This window comes from Anguilla rostrata, chromosome 1 (genome assembly GCF_018555375.3).
Source record: "Anguilla rostrata isolate EN2019 chromosome 1, ASM1855537v3, whole genome shotgun sequence".
NCBI lineage: Eukaryota > Metazoa > Chordata > Actinopteri > Anguilliformes > Anguillidae > Anguilla > Anguilla rostrata.
In genome coordinates, this window is record NC_057933.1 from 41457627 (window position 1) to 41478579 (window position 20953).

Genomic DNA, 20953 nt, shown 5'->3' on the forward strand with positions numbered 1-20953 from the left:
GCCCGCTTTTCGCCGTTTACGAATTTAGCCTGACTCCTGATTACCATTGCTTCTGGTTACGAATTCTTGACTGTTCTGATCTCTGTACCTGTTTTGTGCCTTTGCCTGTCTGGAATTTTTGGACTGTTTTGGATTTTCAACCTTCGCCTGGATTGTGGTTTACAAGACTGTTTTCTGATTCTGCTGCTCTGTTGTATGATAATAAACCGTCAAGTTCTTCCCTGATATTTCGGGTCTGCTTTTGAGTCCTACCCCAGATCCTGACAGCTATATTGCAAACAATTCCATTAAAAAGGCAATTTTTTTAGGTCAATCAATAGGCACCTAATTACATTTATTTGTCAGATGCTATTATTCAAACCGACTTACAAGAAGTGCATACCAATGGTCATTGGAACAAATGCAAAACACAGGTCTGATAACGTACAACACTCATAACTGTTATTAACAGCCATGAACACATTAAGTCCAGTTCACACAGTAAGCATAGGCTAGGTCAGAAGTTTATGGTAAGTCAAACTAGGAGGCATGACAATGAGCTGCAACATCAAAATAATGATACAAGTGCAATATAAGTGCTGGATGGAGATAAAAGTGAAATATGAAAGGTCTAGAGGAACAAGATAGGATGCAAGTGATAAGAGTGATCCTAGATTCTAGAGTGCCCTGCAAGTAGTGATAGTTAGTCCAAGTACAGTCTGAAGAGAAGTGTCTTCATGCTGTAATTGTTTGCAATACAGCATATCAAGAATAACAGGAACATCAGACTGTTACTCTTCCTGGAATGCATGGCTGTTTCTGATATAATACAGCTTCAGAAAGTAAATAATCCCTCCAGACATGAAAAGCACCTAATTAAGAAAAATGAACAGCTTGTTAAAATTCTAGGATTGGAACTGTGGTTGGAACGAAAACCAGCATACACAGGGCTCCCCCAGGATCGAAGTTGGGAACCACTGTATTGGTGCTATCATCGGTGCAAGGGTCGTAGATTAACGTGCACGCCCTTCAAACCGCATCCAGCCAGCTGCTACTTCTTTTCACTCTGTAGCACAGCTGCACAGTCAGTGCATCTTAGCAGTTCAGTGCACTGAGCTTCAGTGTCAGTTTAAAGTGTTGCACCTCCCCCCCCCCCCCCGTGTTTCCTACATTTAGTGAGATCAGACAGCCTGAGAAATTGACATTTTCCTCCTTTGCTATTCTTAGCTCTGCTGTTTTTAACAGCAGACCAGCAGATGTACAGATACAATCTGCCAGCATAAAAGCCATCCCTCATAGACTGCAGCATAACAATAGAGAGCCTACTCTGATTTATGTGCATTTACACACAATCGCCCACATTTCTAGGGAGGCATGTTTACATTTACATATACGTTCTCATGAGTGGTTCTACAATGCCGTACAGAAAAGATGGTCATGTATGTATTTGAATAAACTGGACAGTTTACTGAGGGGTGACCTCAGATTGAGTGGCCCCCAGGGACAATCCCACCCCCATGTCTGTTTCTATCATAAACACACAAGCACTCCAGCTCCCTTTGGGGATAGCAGTTACGCATCTTTTGAACAAAGTGAGCTGTTTTTTTCCATGTAGCGGCTTATTTACTGCTAGCGTGACAGTGCTGGGCAGAAAGCCTATGTTCTTTCTCAGGGTTCATGTTTTCCCTCAATCCCTGCATACTGCTCGTGTCGCTGACAGCAGCATTCTTTTAGCGCTTTCAGATTTTTCTTGGCTCTGCCGACCCGCTGTGTAGTTGTAAGCTCCATCAGCTCCGCGCTGTGACTCTGTCCTGGCGTCAGCTTTGATTTGCATGTGCAGGAGGGTTCGTAACGCAATCATCTCGGCTAGGCACTGAACCAAGTACCACCTCACCACACTTTGAGTGAACTGCAAATGAAAGCCAACCTCACAGTGCAGAAAAACAATAGTGGAAGTGAAGCAAAGCAAATAATAGCGTTTTCATTTCAAACTCATTTTCCTTCCTCCTGAGGTGCTTTACTACTCCCGATAAGATAATAAAAGGAACAGAATGGTAGATGTCAGCAATGGCTTGGAAAATTCTTTAGCAAATCCTTCCTTCCTAAAGACAAGAATACCGTGTTAATGGCGTGACATCACTCACACCAGTAAACAGTGAGGAGAACAATGTCCCCCAGTCAGCAATCCCATAGGAGCACAACTACCCTTCCCCCCATTGAGTTTATTTTTATATGCCGCCATCTTTCATATTTCTACATCCTACTCATATAAATAGGTGCAGGAGTCCCCATGCTCTTAAATGAGCGACAGCTGGAAGTGATTGCCATCCTGTTGAGTAGTTTCATTGTATCTGCTTTCTTGGCAGAGGGTAAATGAATGCAGTGGAATGGCACCAAGGGACCGGTGTAGATCTGTGGGATTGTAAAAGGCCACAGAAAGCCAGCAGTGTGACAGTCACTCCATATTACTCCAGCAAGCCTGTACAGATGCCAATAAAAAAATAAGCTCAGAAAGCTATCCTCAAACAACGACTCAGATTGTCTATTCAAAAATTGTTACCTTTATAGGATACACACATACACTATAGACATAAATATCTTTGGTTGAGATTGAGCAGATAAGATTCATCTGTACACTTTAGAATTCAGTCTGGTGCTGCTATCAGCAGTAACATCATCAATGAAGAAAAGAGTGCCAGTACTTCTTTTAGCCATGTATGCCCAAACCATAACACTCCCACCTCTATGTTTCACAGATGAGGGGGGTGCTTTGGATCTTGGGCAGTTCCTCTTGGCCTCCACAATTTGCTCTTGCCATCACTCTAATAAAAGTGATTCTTGGTCTTATCTGTCCACAAGACCTTTTTCCAGAACTCTGCAGGCTCTTTTAAGTACTTCTTAGCAAACTGTAACCTCGCTATCCTGTATCTGCAGCTAACAAAGGCTTTGCATCTTGCAGTGTAGCCTCTGCAGTTCTGTTTGTTAAGTCTTCCACAGACAATTGTCACCAAAGCCGTATTTCCACTGCAGGAACTTTCCCCAGGAACTAGGAACCTTTTGAGGAGCTCAGTGCGTTTCCACCACAGGGACCAGGGTCTAAATTAAGTTCCGGGGACATTATTTTACCCCCCAAAAAGTCCCTGCTCGGGGGGTAGTACTTTCCAAAAGTACAGGAACTTTGGGGGTGGGGCTTGCAACACTGAACATTTCTGATTGGTCGAGTACTCACTGCATTTATATTTCAACCGCCATTTTTAAAAATTTGCAGCCGCAAACCAGTTTGTTTTTTGTTCATTGTGCTTCGACACATCAACATGGAGTTACAAAAGAAATCATACAACAGATGGGCCGACGATGAAGTCCAGGCCTTATTGAGCATTTATGCTGAGGACGAAATCCAGCGGGAACTGGAAACGGCGACCCGCAATGATAAGGAGTACGCGAAAATCTCCTGCAAGTTAAGCTAGCTGAACATTGTTCACACCGGGAAACAGTGCCGGGAGAAGCTTAAAAAATTTAAACAAGATTACATAAAATTTATATGCCGTCATCGTTGTTGTATAGTCACGCGCAAAAATGATGTGTAAAACAGCCGTTTCTTTTTCATATGTCAGCGAGCTAATTTGCCTAATCTTCACAGATCTTTAGACTGCGGTGGAAATTCAGACAACAATGGGCTGAAGGAACCTTTTAGTTCCTTGAAAAGTAGTTCCTGGGACTAAAAGTTCCTCAACACAGCCAATCCTGCGTGTTTCTGATCTGTCAGACAGGTGTTTCTTAATTATGGTGAGAATTCGTCAGTCAAAAACTGTAGAGATCTCCCTTAGCCTACCTGGCCCTTTGTGATTACTGAACTCACCAGTACTCTCTTTCTTCTTAAGGATGCTCTAAACAGTTGATTTTTGTAAGCCTAAGATTTGGCCTATGTCTCTGACTGGTTTTTTTTTTCTTCTTATTTCTCAGCCTCATCAAGACTTCCTTGACTTTCATTGCCACAAATCTGGTCCTTAAGCTGACAAATGGTAACAACAGACACAAACGGCAATAAAAAACCTAGAATCAAGACTAGATACTTAAAGCTCTTATACTTGCAGCAAAAAACCAATTGAACACACCTGATTAATCAAATACACCAATGAGGCCATTTGTCCCAAACATTATTGAGCCCTGAATGGGGGCTATGTATGAAACGTGTGGTTATTTCTACAAGGTGAGATCATAATGTTTATTTATTTTATTAAAAATAAATATTATGGAGCGTATATTATACAGTATATATATAATTTTCAGCACTGTTTAATGTATAATGCCCAGATCTTATTCTGATATTATGGGTGTAGAGCAATATTTACGGTGAAATGTTGCACACTCAAATCGAATCAAAATTCACATTAATTCCCTTGCAATATACTTCAATATGGTTTGGGGTACAGGATACTACCTCAGAATACTCTAAAATAGTGTTTAATATGTGATAGACTAAAGGATGTCATCTGAATGTAGTATGTTTTCAAGATTATGGATTTGTCTAATAATTTTTTTTTTTTTGTATTTCTTTGCAATTCATAAATCCAAGTACCAGTATAGTACCATTCTGATTAGGTTGGGTAGGTGAACGGTGGTAGCCCCATATATAGTATATTAAAAATACCTGCTTGGGTTTTTTTTTTAATATAGCAAAAGTCAGTATTTTTGAAGGCTTGATTACTGATATTTATAAAGTGAACCATTCACAGGGGTAGTGTGATATAATCTCTGACAACATATATAAATTCTGAGAGTACATGGTGACACAGTTTTATATTACAAACCCAGAGGGGCAGTGGAATGTTGCAGCAATATTCATTCCTTTCTTGACACAGTCCAGATGTAAACAATTTTGTAATTGTAATGAGTGTGGATGTACACTGCAGAACAATTACTTCTGCAAGCAAAAATAGTATAATCCAATTTCTGCATGCATTTTGATTTGTATTGATTAATATTTCTACCACCAAAATCATTGATTTTTTGTTCATTCATTCCTTATTTGGTATCTGCGCCTTTTCATCTGTTTATGTATAGCACTTACTAATACAGCAATATTGCTTAATAAAAAATTGCTATGCAGTACCCAATTATATGATGGCACAAGATTACTTCCAATTAACATGACTGGTAAAATAAGCATAATGACTCAAATCTGTATTCAGTGTGTCATGATTTAAACATATGACTTATACTGTTTATGCATAAAGCATTAATACATTTAACTAATATACAAATGTTTACAAATGACAGCAAATCCAATATTGCAGACATGGACCATATAAAATGTAAGAGCATGTTATGGCCAAACGAATATCCGTTTCAGGCTTGTATCCATATGAAAGAGTTATTATACATTATACAAGGACATTTTAGCAAACTGGATCTTGTGGTCTAATTATGTGGTATGTAATGGGTGTACATGTGCACATGTATGTGTACATGCATGTGTTTTCCACTATGAGGCTTGATTTGATGAGGCCCCAGCTGTTTTGAAGGAGGAGTGTTACATAGTGCCAGGAGGGAAGGCGACGGGAGATGGGAGAGCACGCCTCCAGGATGAACACTCCAGGGTAATGTCCTATATTCAATCTGCCTCTGCTTCTGAGCAGGGCTGTTGCTAGTCCTACTTGGTCCTCATTTCAGAATGTGACTACCTGCACTATGCACTACATCGTCCCACAAATGGAAACAGCTTCCTAAAAGAGACAGCTCTAAGTGGCTTCTGAAATAACGAGAGAAATAGGTTCGGAAAGGGTGTTCAGGCCCTCTTCTTCATTCAGTAACAGTGGTCTATGAATCTGTTATCAGTAGGTGCAATATGGAATAGAACTGATCCTGTTACACATACTCAATTGTAATAGTTATGTTTAAGTTCAAGTTTAAAAGGTTTAAACTTAAAAGTTGTGGAATTGCCTTTAACACCAGAGCCTCCAGAGCTAATCAAAGCAGCAGAAAAACTTGTCTGCATTTTCCACCCACAGTCAGGCAGTATTTAAGCTTTTCTGCAAACCACACGTGTTATCTTTCTTTCTTGAAACATTTTTATAAGATAAGAAAGCAGTTAAATTAATGAGACTAGTTGTGAACCTCACATAATTTTTGGAAAGTTCAATTAACGTGTTCATTTCACCAAGTTCTGAGCTTATAAAACGTTTCAAAATGCTGCAGGCTTTAACTGGCTTGTCTTCAAACCTTCAAGCCAGTGAAAGCCCACATTGAGAACACACTGCAGAAACTGCACCCCACCATGACATCAGATTGGAGTCGCATACACAAAACACTTAGGGAAGAGGCCTTAATGGAGTAGAATATCCAACTTAACGTTTGGGTCAACTTGTGAACTTTCATAAAAAGTTTAAAATGTATCAATTTTCAGACTAAGAGTCCAAAAGCATATGGATTAAGCATTAAGCATATGCGTTGACCATAATTTGAAACAAAAGTTTTTACAAATTTAGATACTGGACTCCAAATATTCTCAAAAATGAGTAATGTGAGGAACAAATGCAAACTAGCAAATAGATCTGTAGAATTAAAGGTAAATCATGTTCCATGTATTGTCTTTTCTTTAAGAAGTGCATTTCGTCCATCTTGGGCATAAACACATTTCTTACATTCTTCAAGGACTTTGATTTGTGTTGGAAACTTGTCCTTCTTTTCCCCTGTGAGCTTTGGCAGCTGGCCTCCTGGTTAGAGGTTCAAAGAATGGGAACGGGGTGGAATTCACAATGCAACATAAATAATGCAAAGTCAGTTTCCTCAGAGATATCACTCATCATAACCTCATTCACACCACTTGTCTTCATGATATTTGCACTACATTCTATTGATTAATTGATGCTGATGGACTTCAAAAGTGGAACGGTCAACAACAGTGAATGGGATGTCCGACATGAAAAACTATTTGAATGTATGTATATGAAAATCTATTCAAAATTAGTGAATTTCTACAATAGCCACTGGACAAAAAAATAGTGAAGATGCTTCCAGAAGAACATGTCTGCCTTCATCACAGTCTAGAGTTTTCTCCTACATGTGCCTCTCTTCAAAGGGAAAACACCTGATGTTTTTGGCTTGTTGATGTTTCTTTGTTTTAGTGTTAAATAGGGAGAGGTAACTGCATGTTGGTTTACTCCACCTAGATTGCCATGTTGTGGAAGATCTGCCAAGTCAGGGAGAGAACTGGCACTACTGCAGTCCAAGAACATGCCAGCTTTGATCACCCAGCTCAACCTCTTGAGCATGTCCCAGAAAAGCTGGAGTCCCACTTGAAAGAGAATGTGTGAAGCCTGGCTGTTTCCTCAGGGAAGATTTTTCTACTTTGGTTAAGAAAATAAAGTAGTTGAGGCCCAGGTTCACATGGAACACTTCTTGATTTTCCCGCTGTGCACCCCAGCAAAGGCAGAGACAGATGTTAAATCCAGTTTTATGTTAAAGCCAGTTTTATGAGCACACCCATTCTCAGCATCAGGAATACTCATATACACAAGTATGGAAAAACATCATGGAAAGACATCATGTTTATGGGTTATTGTTGAAAATATAAATTAAATAGATGGTGATGTTGATGACGACACAGCTGAGCCTGACAATACCAATGCTTCACAGAAGGATGACACAGAGTCAGCCTCATAAAAGACATCGCACCACTATAGTTGAAGCTAATCATCCAGTAGAAGAAGATCATCACCCATGGCCCTATATAAGTGAAACTTTTGAATACATCTGTAATAATCGCAATTTAAAATAAAATGAAATGCCTTCTATACATGCTGAAGTTACCACACATACTTGTTGTAGTTTATTCGATTATATTTTATAATTTAATGAAGCATGTTGAGGTAAGTGATTTTTTCCATGTGTTGTCATAGCTTTGATAGCAGGCAGTTTTGTTTGTTTTTTCCAGAGTACTTTTGCAACTTTAGTATATCTTAAAGCATATGTGGTTGGTTGTGTGGTTTTCACATTGTGTATATTTTCAATAGCTATAAATGAACTATAGCTGTATTAATACAAAAAAATACTGTTATTAATACAAAACATACTTCATAAAAGCAGCTTTTTATGATTATTTTACATCCCACCTGAATGTGGTCTCTCAAAAAGCATGAAACATTAGTGATTTCTTCCCCTGGTCACCATTCTTAGCCGAAACCAGTCATGGAAAATTACAACATTGGTTGGTTGTGGGGATTTCTGTACATTTTCCATACATTTTAAAACAGATAATGCTTAAATGGTTGAGAAGAACTTGTACGGTATTCAGAACACTGTGACTGCCAAAAATGTAACATCAAATTATTAAAAGTAATCCAATAAACCCATAAAACAAGTTTCTTATTTCAATTTATTTAATTAATTCAAGTAATTTAATTTATTTAGTGCTATTTAAGCTATGAGTGCAGGCAAGATTGCTAGCAGGCTGTCAGTTGGCTGTCATTTAATAACTATGGGTTACTCACATAACCATCATTTCCTGAATAAGGATAATGGAATGCTCAGTGTTAGAAGACGCCATGTTGCAGGACTGCAGTGGCTATAGCGCTAAGAATTCCAGCTAATACCAGCCGGGATTCCAAGATGGTCTTATCTGGTCATAGCTGGCATGTTGCTAGTCATAGCTGGTCTTGTGTTAGGTGATTAAAGCTAGTTAAGCTGGAAGAGCCAGCTGCTGGCTAAACTGGTGGAGGGGCAGACTATATGTTGCTGAACAGCTGCTTAAGTTGGTCAACCAGTTAAAACCAGCCAGAAGTGTCAAAAACACATCTTGCAGGATTGTTTGAAAATATTATAAAATAACTATGCTAAGGCTGATGCACTAGCAATCTCAGTCTTTTCACACAAATTCATGTGCCTTTTAACTGTTGTTATTCTAAGATGTGTTAGGGATATTTCTGGGCGTAGCTACAGGGCCTGTGGTTTTGGATCAGATTAGTTAGTTATCCAGTTAATTCAGTGATCCTGCTTTGTGGAGCAGGGCCTAGAATAGCTAAATACCAAACAAGGAAAAACACAAAATTGCTGCAATGGCACTACGGAGTAGCTCACATACAGAGTAGCTACCATACAAAATAGCTACCATACGATGTTCCCTAGGGCTAAGGGGTGCACTCTGTGTAAAGATTGTTATAACACTGCCTAATTACTTTTACCATCTATATAGAATCATTCATGTTGCTAAAAATGCTATTTTCTGTATCTCTGACCACCTCACCTCGCTTGATATTTACTTGTAGCGCTCAAGGCTGTGTCCTCAATAAAGGCATGGGTGGCGTTGAGGAAGAAGGATCAGACTTATTTGTTTACAAACACAGAGTCTACAAGGGCCACAAATTCCTACATAGTATATTCTTAACCAGCCTGGCCAGCTTAGGCTGGTTTAATCTGTAATTTTCAGCAGGGTAGACAACTGTCTATCAAACTCACCATAGGGCTGAGCCTGCCAATTGAACTAGTGTGAGCAATTACAAGGGGAAGATGACTACTATTCAGCCCCTTTTCTATGCAACATCAAGAGAACAGAATCTAACAAATATGCATGATGATGCCCATGCAGCCAGTGTATACAGATAGATACTCTTCAAAGAGGTCCCCTGCAGAAGGCCCAAGAGGCAGGTATAGCACTTGTATAGCCACTCTCTGCTGCACCTGCCATATTTAGGAACTCAGCAAAATGTTAATGGAAGAAGCAGCTGATAGGGATGGGGAGCAACTGGCCAAAGGTGCACTTAAAACATTTCTCCAGTGAGTGCCCTTGGAAAGTACCATGGGCCCCTAGAGGCAACTTAGTTTTACAGCGTTGCTGTGGGTGCCAAGAAGACAAACTTTACAAAGACGTGCATGCATGGTGCACAATTGCAGTTCAGTATATCAGGTACAAGGAGACCCAAGAAATGTCAAAAGCATGGTACACAGAGAGTTCACAGTGATTCCTGAGGAATCATGGAGAGGTGCAGGAACGCCATGCACACAGTTGTAAGGTTGTCATCTCAGTGACTGTACACTCCTCCTAGTGGGTTCAACGCACCCACAGGTGTGGTCCCAGGTAGGTGGGGGATGCTTTACGGCTCAGAATCAAACATAAACTCTCATTCAGCGACTGCGTTAAATGGTATGAACAGAAGGAAAGGCCTTTGCCTTGAACCTACTGAGCGACTTACACATACATCAGCAATAATTAAGCCAATACAAATTGACAGAAATGGGAAGACAGACACTTGCAGTGAGCTTCATAACTTTTGAGGAAAATACTTTTTTTTTCTTGATTTGGCTCTGTACTCTACAATTTTAGATTTGCAATCAAACATTTCATATGTGGTTAAAGTGCAGAAGTGTAGATTTATACACTTTGTTTTCACCATGTAGAAATTGCGGCACTTTTTATACTTTTTTAAACACAGCGCACACTTGAAGTCGATAAACACTCATATCAGAATATACTGTGAGTTCAGGTTGTGTTAAAACTGTCATCAGCAAAGGTAAATAACAGAGCAAAATATAGGCTACAATTGTACTAGTCACATACTGTAGACATAGGAAAGAGCCTGAATTTTGGGCCTCCCCCTATTATAAGTAGCACTGGCGAGTCTGGATATCCCATCCCCTGGCAATCGATTCCAAAGTGATACGGAACTCTGATTTTCAGTGCAGTAACACACCCCAGTCTTTCATCAATTTGAACTTGTTCCGACTGCAGCCTGCGATCCAACAAAGCAGCTCACAATAGGCTGTTGTCAGCAATTATCAACAATATATGCTACATTCTGATCAGAACTGATTTATTAATTTAAGTTCTGAGGGTTAATATACAGTATGTGCTATTAACTTCTAACTTAAAATTACTCACATTTCACTGGAATTTATAAAAGTCTGAGTGCCTCAATGTTAATCATTGGTAAATTGCTCGTTCACACTTCTTTCAATATTTTATATTTAGTTTGTTTACTTTGTAACACAAGTCAGCCTGAACTTTAAGAAATCTAGGAATTCAAAACAAAATCATTATTACAAGACCTTTTAATAAACTCCTCCAAGAAAAGGCCATCAATTCAGTGCAAATTAACCCATTAAACAAAATTGCACCTCATTTTCTAAATTCTTATCCTACTCAGCAGGAAATACCCATGCCCTGATTGTTTTTTTCATACTTGGCCTTGACTTTTCCTGACTGTTCTAGTTGTAAATGTATTCTAAAAACTTAAACCTATTCTTAAAAACTTTACCAAAACTATGGATTTGTCACATTTCTGGTTTTACAATGTAACTTGCATACACAGTAGTATCTATATCCTGGCATTACTGTGTAACCCATAATACATGTATTATAGTGCAGGCATTACTGTGTAAGATGCATGAATACTGTTACTGCTGGCATTACTAATACGCATACACACAAGTATTTTAATCTGACATTTATGCATTTATTCACTTACTTATTTACAGTGTTTTTTGTGTTTCTTTTTATGTTTGTTTGTTTGTGGGGGATATTTCAATAAGAAATTACAAAAGAAGTCCTATCCCCAGTTAGACTTTTGCAATAAAATATATACATGTCACCAAATATAAAATTCACCATTATACAACAACATAATGTTTCAAAAAATAAAAAAGTTGATAATGGAAAATACTGAGTTGGCCCATACAGTTTGTTACAAAGTACATACTGAGTTAGAGTGCTTGTATTTTTTTTATACTTAAACCAGGATTTCACTTTATCAGGACACGTTAAAACGGGAGTTCAAATTTCAGATTCTATTGGTAGTGCATTCCATAGTTGAGCACCTTAAAAAAGAAAACTGCTAGGCCAAAGGGCATTTTACTCTGGACCACTCTGTAGTTACCATTTGTTGCACCCCTGGTGATAATGCTAAAACCATATGGCTGCCTGCAAACAAATTTAATGAGGATTACTGGGGCTATGCTGTACACTTACTAAAGAGTTTCAGAAAAGTAAAAAGATATTTATGCCATGTAATGTTTTTCTCTATTATTTTAAGTGTCTGACTGTATGACATAATAAAGGGTTAATTGTTGACTGTGAAGCCTGGCTGTAACACAATAAGATAAAATGAGGGGGAAAAACTATAGCAAACATAAGTAGTTGAACTGCCTTGAAAGATATATGAAAACAATCTAAAGCAGTTCTGATTGTTTACATAATCCTACAGATTGCCTAGTTTTTCTAGAGAAATGCACTGAAACCATTTTATTGTGTTAAATAGGTTTATGTGAGTATCATAATTCTAACAGAAAAGTTAAACATTTATATTAACCAGTATCACAGTGTGACATTACTGTGTAATACACTTATATACCAGGTATCTTAGTGTCGCCATTACTGTGTATGTATGTATACACATACATACCAATATCATACTGCAGCCATTACTGTGTATTTTACCAGAGGATTAGTCTCACCCACTCTGTGTGGGTAGATAATGATTGGACTCCCCATTCTGTATCTGATTATAGCTATTAATCCACAGACCTAAATCAATTGTGACAGCATAGTCCCTCCTTTTATAAATAAGCACAAACCAATCCTGAGGGTAAGACATTCTAAACGTACAAAAAAGCGGGTAATGTAGCTCAGTACATTTTCCATTGTAGTCTAATTTAAGTGTGAAAGAATTTCTTTTGTTTGCCAAGGCCAGACAATATGATTAAGATGACCAACCCAGATTCCTACTCAACCTCAAATGTACTGCCAACAGGCAGGAGTCAGCTAAAGCAGTCTTAAGTGATCTAGGTTCAACTATCTGCAGCTACAATTTGTGATTCCAAATCCAAGAGGTAGAGACAGCTTTGCTGGTGTTCAGAAGTGGAAACACATTTCCTGGTTCAGCAATGGCACAGGTCCAGGTCCACACAGATCAGCTACAGAGCAGTATCCAGCTGAGTGCAGGTGCTCTGGTCATGTCTGGTGGTTCCACAACACGTAGCTTTCATGACCAACATGTCTGTCTCAGGCAGACTGGATAAAACACTGGGTAAGTTGGATGTGGATGTCAGACTGAACCACAACTGACAGTAATTACACCATAAGCTCTTGTGAACACTCGTTATGAGCACTGTTACTTCCACAGTCCACATCGAACATACAACTTACACCCCACATACTATTAATTTCAGACATATAAATGAAAGGCAGAAATAGCCAGGTCTGGCATAGTGAGACTAAACAGTAGGGATCGACAACAGGCACTTTTCTGTAAGTAGAGATAAGTGTTTCCTGCAGGCGCAAAATATATTTAGAAACGTCTACAGTTTGAATTGTATAATAAAATGTTCAAACTATATATTTAAAAAAGGACATGTATTAAAATTGTATATTAAAAAGCTTACAATCTGCATATTAAAGAATTGAAATATATGTATGTGCATAGACATAGATACCTACAAATATGTGGTTGACTCATTTACAAAAAATGCCAGCAGTCCTGTAGTGAATGACTAGCAAGCCATGACCACACACCACTGGGGGACCCTTGCATATGATTCATTTCATTATTCAACAGCTCCATTTGCTTTCAATTTGCTTCATTTCAGACAACGAAAGACTCATTGTCTCCAAAGGGATTCTGTAAAATCAAGCCATTACATCCACTGAGCATGTTTTAGAGCAGAAAATTGAACTAGAACAGTGATCTTCATTCCTGGTCCTGGAGAGTCTGCTGGTTTTTGTTTTTACCTTAATATCAGTAACCAATTTAGACACAAGAAACCAGACATAATTCATCAGTTAAATGCCCAATACCAAAAAAACCCAGCTGACCCTGTGGCTCTCCTGTACCACGAATGAAGATCACAGATCAATAATGTTCAGAACATTGTATTGTAATACTGTGGCTGTGGTACACTAAGGTGTCACGATATTAGATCATACAAAATAACTGTATTTGCCTCTCCAACTCCTTTGCAAAGGAGTATACATATATTTGCAGTCTTTACTTATTTCTGAAGATGCATTCTATTGATTGTCCACCAGGTGTCTAAACAGCCACCACATTTGGAACCAATAGTAATTAAACTCTACACTCTGCACTTAGTAACGGAGGATTACGAATAAGACTGATAGTGACTGCTAACAGCCTAAATATTTTAGATTGTTAACACCCTGTGAAACAATCTGAAAAAGAAATAGTCATTATGAATGCTCTATCACATTCCTACATGTCTGAATAAATGGTGTATGTAACCATGTTCTTCGTCAGTATAAATGCTGCATCTAACCATGTTTTTACAGTCAGCAGAAGTGCTGTATCTAACGGTGTTCTAACCGTGAGAACGAATGCTGTACTGTATCTAACCTTGATTTTAGTCAGTATAAATGCTGCATCTAACCATGTTTATACAGTCAATATAAATGCTGGATCTAGCCATGTTCCTGCAGTCAGTATAAATTCTGTATTCAACCATGTTCTTGCAGTCAGTTAAATGGTGTGACAGCATGTCACTTCTCTGTGGGGGGCAGCCAAATGACCTCATGAAAGGGGGCAATGATGTTTAATTGCCTCGTTGAAGTCTGGTCATTTGGAGGGACAGGAACAGACTGACCCAACACACAGGTCCTTTACTCTTACCCACATAGGCTACAGTTAGTCCAGACTTCAAATGAACGGTTATCTGCTCTGAAGCACGTGTCCCAGAGCTCATCTTGACTTACTCAATACAATTACAACAGCCAGTCGAGATGTCCAGACCTCAGTTTACTGCAGCCAAATAGGTGCTGATTTAGTTAAAACATCATGGCCTGGCTGTTTCCTCATAATTTACCTTGCAAAGCGAGCTCAGATGCCTGTCTGTCAGCGGTAAAAATGTTTAACAACCACAAACACAGACCTCATAGGCGGCAGTGTAGTATAATGGCTAAGGAGTTGGTCCACTCACTGAGCCAAGACACAGAGCATACTAGCAGAGTTCACCTGCAATATCAGCCTCAGCTGTGCCCATTGTCTCACGTCTATATTTCTTGTATCCTTAAACTGATTCCTTTGCAATTAGGCCACCCTTAAGCTAACGAAATATACCGAAACTATATTGAAAGGAAATATACAAATGCAAAATTTTACAATATAAGGGGAAATATACATTCCTTGCCACTTTCACAAATCACTATATACAGATGGGTGGCAAATTCAAAGTAAAACCAATATAAAGTGTCTTCGTAAGGTGCTGGGCCATCACGAGCCACCAGAACAGTTTCAATTCGCCTTGGCATAGATAGATTCTACAAGTTTCTGGAACTCTACTGGTGGGATGGAACACTATTCTTACAAAAGATATTCCCTCATTTGTTGTTTGATGATCCTTCAACTGGGTTGAGAACTGGTGACTGCAAAGGCAGTTGCATATCAGTGACATCATTTTCATACTTATCAATCCATTCAGTGACCCCTCCTGCCCTGTGGATGGGGCACTGTCATCCTGGAAGAGACCACTCTCATCAGGACAAAAATGTTTCATCAATGGATAAAGGTGATCACTCAGAATTACTTTGTATTGATTTGCAGTGATCCTTCCCTCTAAGGGGGACAAGTGGACATAAACCATGCCAGGGAAATGACCACCACAGCATAACAGAGCCACTGGACCCCCTCACTATAGGGGTCTAGCATTAAGGCCTGTACTGCTTTCCATAGTCGAGAATATGGTGAAGGATGACTCATCTGTCCATTTCACTTTTTTCCACATCTCTGTAGACCAGTGCCTATGGTTTTTGCACCGCTGAGCTGTCGAATGTGCATTCGTCTTTGTCATGAGGAGTTAATGCACTGCAACCCTACTATAATATCCCTCTCTATGTAGTTCTCAACAGACTGTTCTTGCTGACAGTCTGATCACTTCCTGCTTTGACATTCCCAGTCACCTGAGGATGAGTTGCTCTTCTGTTTTTCCTTACAATATCGCACTAATGCACAAACATCAGAGTCATCGACTATATGCTTTAGACCACAATTTCAGACCCTATTTACTGATGTCTTTCACATAGATTGAAATGCAGATGTCTCTTTAGTCACTGTTCCTATTAAAACACTAACCAGTTGAGCAGTCTTTGTGAGTGAAGCTACCGTCATCCATGCCCCAACAATGAACCCTCTTTCAGAGTCACTTAGACCTTTTCCTCTTGCCATCTTGATCTAAAATCAAGGTCAACTGGGCCTGCTCAGCATTTTTATACATGCCACATAGCATAACAGGATGTTAATCAGTTAATTTTATCATGCAGTACTCCTGTATGGAAGCATCTGCAGTTGTTATGTTTCTCCACTCATTTATTCAGGTTTTTCCTTTAATTTGTCACCCGTCTATACATCCATATACATATATATAAACATATATGTAAGTGTGTGTGTGTGTGTGTGTGTAGGTTTGACAATGTTTACTCTTACTAGCTGCTTTGGCCAGTGACCTTTTCGTAGCATTTTCAGTAGTATTTTCTACAAACAAAAATTATTGTAGTTTACAAAAGGCATCTGAAATAGTTAAGTCAATATGTGGTGATACTACATGATACTACATCTCCCATCCAATTGGCCATCCATTTCACCCTCTCACTTCCTCAGTGGAAGACGGCAAACTCAGCTGAAATCAAACAACAGCTGAACGCAACACCACATACAAACTTACATATGTCTATACTCATTGCGGCTTCAAAGTGCTCATTTAGTGACGCTCCACACCAGCGGAAAAGCACAGAAGTGACAACAATCAGCACCAAACAGAGAAAACAGCAATGGTTCAGGAAAGGAGCATGACAGAGACAATTTTAGCAGAGACTGCCAGCATTAGCCGTAACGCTCGTTGAAATTAATCGTAGCAATAATGAGTAAATCTTCCATTCATTGTAAATGGCCACGCTATGGACTATGGGTAATTTTGCGACAAAGCAGTGCTCAGCCTGTTACCAGGTGCTGGGCGTCTTCTGTGGTGATGCTCTGCCAGGCCTGTACTGCAGCCACTTTCAGCTGCTGCTTGTTTCGGCAGTTAGTTGCCTTAAGTTTTTTCTTCTGCATATAAAATGCCAATATGTTCACTTGGATTCAGATCAGCTGGGTGACTTGGCCAGTCAAGAATTTTCCAGTTTTTGTCTTTAAAAAACTCCTTTGTTGCTTTAGCAGTATATTTGGGATCAGTGCCTTGCTGTAGGATGAAACGCTGTCTAATTAATTTGGAGGCATTTGGTTGAACTTGAGCAGATAAGATGCTTCTGTACACTTCAGAATTAATTTGCTGCTGCTATCAACCATTACATTATCAATGAAGTGAGCCAGAACCTGCGCCAGGCATAGATGCGCAAACCACAACACCCCCATCACCATGTTTCACAGAGGCTTTAGATCTTGGGCAGTTACTTTTGGCCTTCACATTCTATTTTTTTAGGTTTCAGTATATTTTCCACATTTCCAAAAAACTCAAAATATATAACCGGTCACCACACAGAAACTCAGTGCTACAGCACACCAGCACACAGACTCAGACTCAATGTTCTAGCACAAAGACTCAGACACAGTACTACAGCACACAGACTTGCTCCCAATGCAACTGTTTTGTAGACCATAAGCATACTTGCACATTTGCACCTCTTCCCCTGCCTCCCCTCCATACTGCCACTGTGATAAATGTTCTCCACCAATGTACATCTTTCCTGCCCACCACAAACCAAATATTTATACACTCCAGAGAGTAATGTACAGGGCCCCGGTTTGTGTCATAAGAGGGCTTTCATTAGAGGTGTCAAGAGTCTCGTCAGGCTTTTACCTGTGAGTTACTACATGCCCTATCGGCAGCACAGGCAGGGTTCGCTTTTCACCTCACTTGGGAAGGAATAAAAATCAGGCATGCTCCTCTGACACAGTCCATGATGACACGCCTCACTGCTGAGCCTACGGGGCCTCTTAAATGACTGTGCTACAAGCTATGTACCGTACATTGAGTTCAAAAGAAAAACGAACACATCGTTGCAAAGTAGCGGAAGATTACCACAAATGCTCAAAAGGAACATGTCAGGAAAGAAGCTGATAGAAGTATAGCCTGTAATGTTTCTAAATTACAAGCAATCAGAGCATTGCAAAAAAAGACAACCTGGAAGTGCTTTGCTTAAATCAGTTTGCAAATTCAACATAGCATTCAGTAAAACTTCCTGTTTTCAAGGCCTTTCATGATGTATGTCTTGTTCTGTGTTTTTAGTAGCCTGAGAACCTAGAGAACCATGCCAAACATGTCACACCGCTGAGTCCTGATTATGGAAACAGTGTAGCTTCTGTAGCACTGTGTTCATGAGCAAATCTACAGACCCGATATTTATGAGCACCTGTACAGTCTATGTTTATAAGCATCTCGCTCTCTCTATTTATGAGTACCTGTACAGTCTCTGTGATTATAAGCACCTGTACAGACTCAGTGCTAATAAACAAGTGACTTACCCTGACGTACACCACGTAGTGCCGACACAACTCGGTGTTGATCCCAAGGCGCATCACCTCACTGACAGTGCTGGTCAGCTCCCCATTCACAGAAAACAGCACCCGAGACGGCTGCCCCCTCTGCCGCTTGTCCACATCAGCTGTCAGATTGTAGAGCAGTTCTAAAGAAAGAAAGACAGACAGATATCATCAACAGAAAGATCAAGTCATCTTCTGTGGGTAGTGGTGTGACACTGGGTAGGAAACTGATCTCATGTACAGTGGCATGATATCCAGGAGCCAAGAGCCAAGTGTTCTGAGCAGCAGATACAGGTATGAGACACAGGTATAGGATACGAGTATGACATATTGATATGAGATATAGGAATGAGATAGGGATATGGAACACAGATATGAAATATAACTATGGGATACAGGTATGAAATACAGGTATGAGGTGCAGATATGGGATAGAGGTATGAGATACAGGTATGGCATACAGGTACGGGACACAGGTAAGGGACACTTAGGAGACACCATCTCAGACCCCAATGGATACAAAGGGAAGCAGAGGGAAGTCAGGCACGGTCCACACCTGAATGTGAACAGGGTCTAGACACAGCAATGCACCCAGTGTCCAACTGTCCATGGTGTATCTAACCACTACACAGATTATTAAACCACAGGCTCTCGCTCACACAGTTTTCCTGAAGAATTTAAAAAACATGTTCATGCTTTCTTTAATTACTTATCTCTCATTTGTCCACCTAAAACACTGACTTTCTGTTTGCAGCCTGTGCATAAATAGGATTACTGGCTGAGTCCTGACTCAGTGTCACCACCCGACCTAAGACAGCTCGCTTTTCGTTAGGCACCAAGCCGGGAACAACGATTTAATCTGATCCTACATCACTCCCACAGACGGCTGGACTGAAGTTAGCACAGAGAGCTGAGCATTTAATCCAACTGTGGATATTTCAGCCAATTATAGGTGACAAGTATTAGATAGCCCACCAAGTGTGCCAGGTCAGCGTGTTACTGATAGACCCATTAACCCAGATTCCACATGTAGAATGTTGGTTGTGTGCGTGTTAAAACCCTTTAAATACCAACCAGTTCAGTAGGGTATAACATGATGACTGCTTGTACTTCTTCCTGAAGTAAAACACTGAGAGAAATGGCACAGAAAGGTACAGGCCGTAAAACTATTTTAAAAAACCATCAAAGCACATTTAGAGGGCTGATACATAGAACAGATCCTGAAATACACAAGCAAACTGGGCTAGGCTATTTTTCAGGGAGGCTGTCGGATAAATTAACAAAATACGAGAACCTGTCCTTCTTCTATCACCATTTCCTACAGTTGTTAAGAGTGTAAAATGTGGATGACCCAAACTTTTTATTTACCCCGAGCTGTAAAGATAAGAAAGTTGTTTCACTGCTTTTTGATGCATATTATTTGACCTTACTGTGCAGTCAGAATTAATTTAGGAAAAAAAACTCAGGTCCAATATTCACTGACTCATCATGTACTGTAAGGAATAAGGAATGTAAATTAATTCCCAGTGGTCATTTACCCTGACTAGTAAAGGGGTTAAGATGTATGAGCTTGCAATGCATTTTAACTGTGAAAGGCATAATAAATCACACAGTGTCAATATGTAACAGTTTACCAAAAGTTTCTTAACATTGAAGAAATTGACTTATGATTAATGAGTTTTAAAGAATTATTATGGACTCCATTAGTCATAACTGACATGATAAATCCTGAATATGAGTTGTAATTCATATTGAGTTAGTGGTGTAAAAATCAAGAAAGGACAGCTGGTCTTGCAAGGTTTGCTAAGCAGCAGGCTACTATCTACACTGTTAAAACTGTACACACATGGATTTGACAAAAGTTTGAATTAGTTTAGTAGATGGAAATGCTCAGACTGGCCCAGTCACAGTGTGACGTAATGGTTTTTCTGGGTGTTACGCTAGTAAAAGTCAGGGAGTGGCATCAGAAACATTTACATGAGTCCAAAAACAGGGGTGCCATGACCTCACCTCCGTTAAGGAAGAGTGGGAGGGATTCAGCAAAGTCTCTCCACACACAGTGCTTTTCTTTCCACCAAAACAGTGCCAAATCTAAACTGCTTTCAAAGAGAGCCCTTATTCTTTCTTCTTAAGAACACATTCTGTAACAGTATCCGTTTTCTACTGTTGGATCAAAGAGACGAATCCACCCTCTGAATAATGACCACAACCACTGCCTTGCTAATGACTACACCTACTGCCTGAATAATGACCACACCCACCACCTAAATAATGACTGCATGACCACACCCACAGCCTGGTGAATTGATTGGCTCATGTACAGAAGACATGCTGATATATGTTCTGTACTGATGTATGTACAACCCGCTGGTTGCTAAATGCAGGGGAAATTTTATAGGGAAGGGTCAAAGCACAAAAGAGGTTTCCTGTGATAGGACAATGAACTGTTTATACTCTATAGCCGCGTTTCCACCAAAATTACCCGGAACTTTCAGTCCCAG

The 20953-nt window shown here is 39.7% G+C and overlaps 1 protein-coding gene across 1 annotated transcript in view; it reads right to left on the minus strand.

Annotated features, from left to right (window-relative positions):
• Positions 1 to 20953, minus strand: part of itga9 (integrin, alpha 9) — a 130683-nt gene that overhangs the window by 71360 nt on the left and 38370 nt on the right. The window contains exon 15 of the mRNA XM_064337558.1: positions 18435 to 18595. Within this exon, the coding sequence (XP_064193628.1) occupies positions 18435 to 18595 (161 nt within the window). The remainder of the gene's footprint in view (positions 1 to 18434; positions 18596 to 20953) is intronic.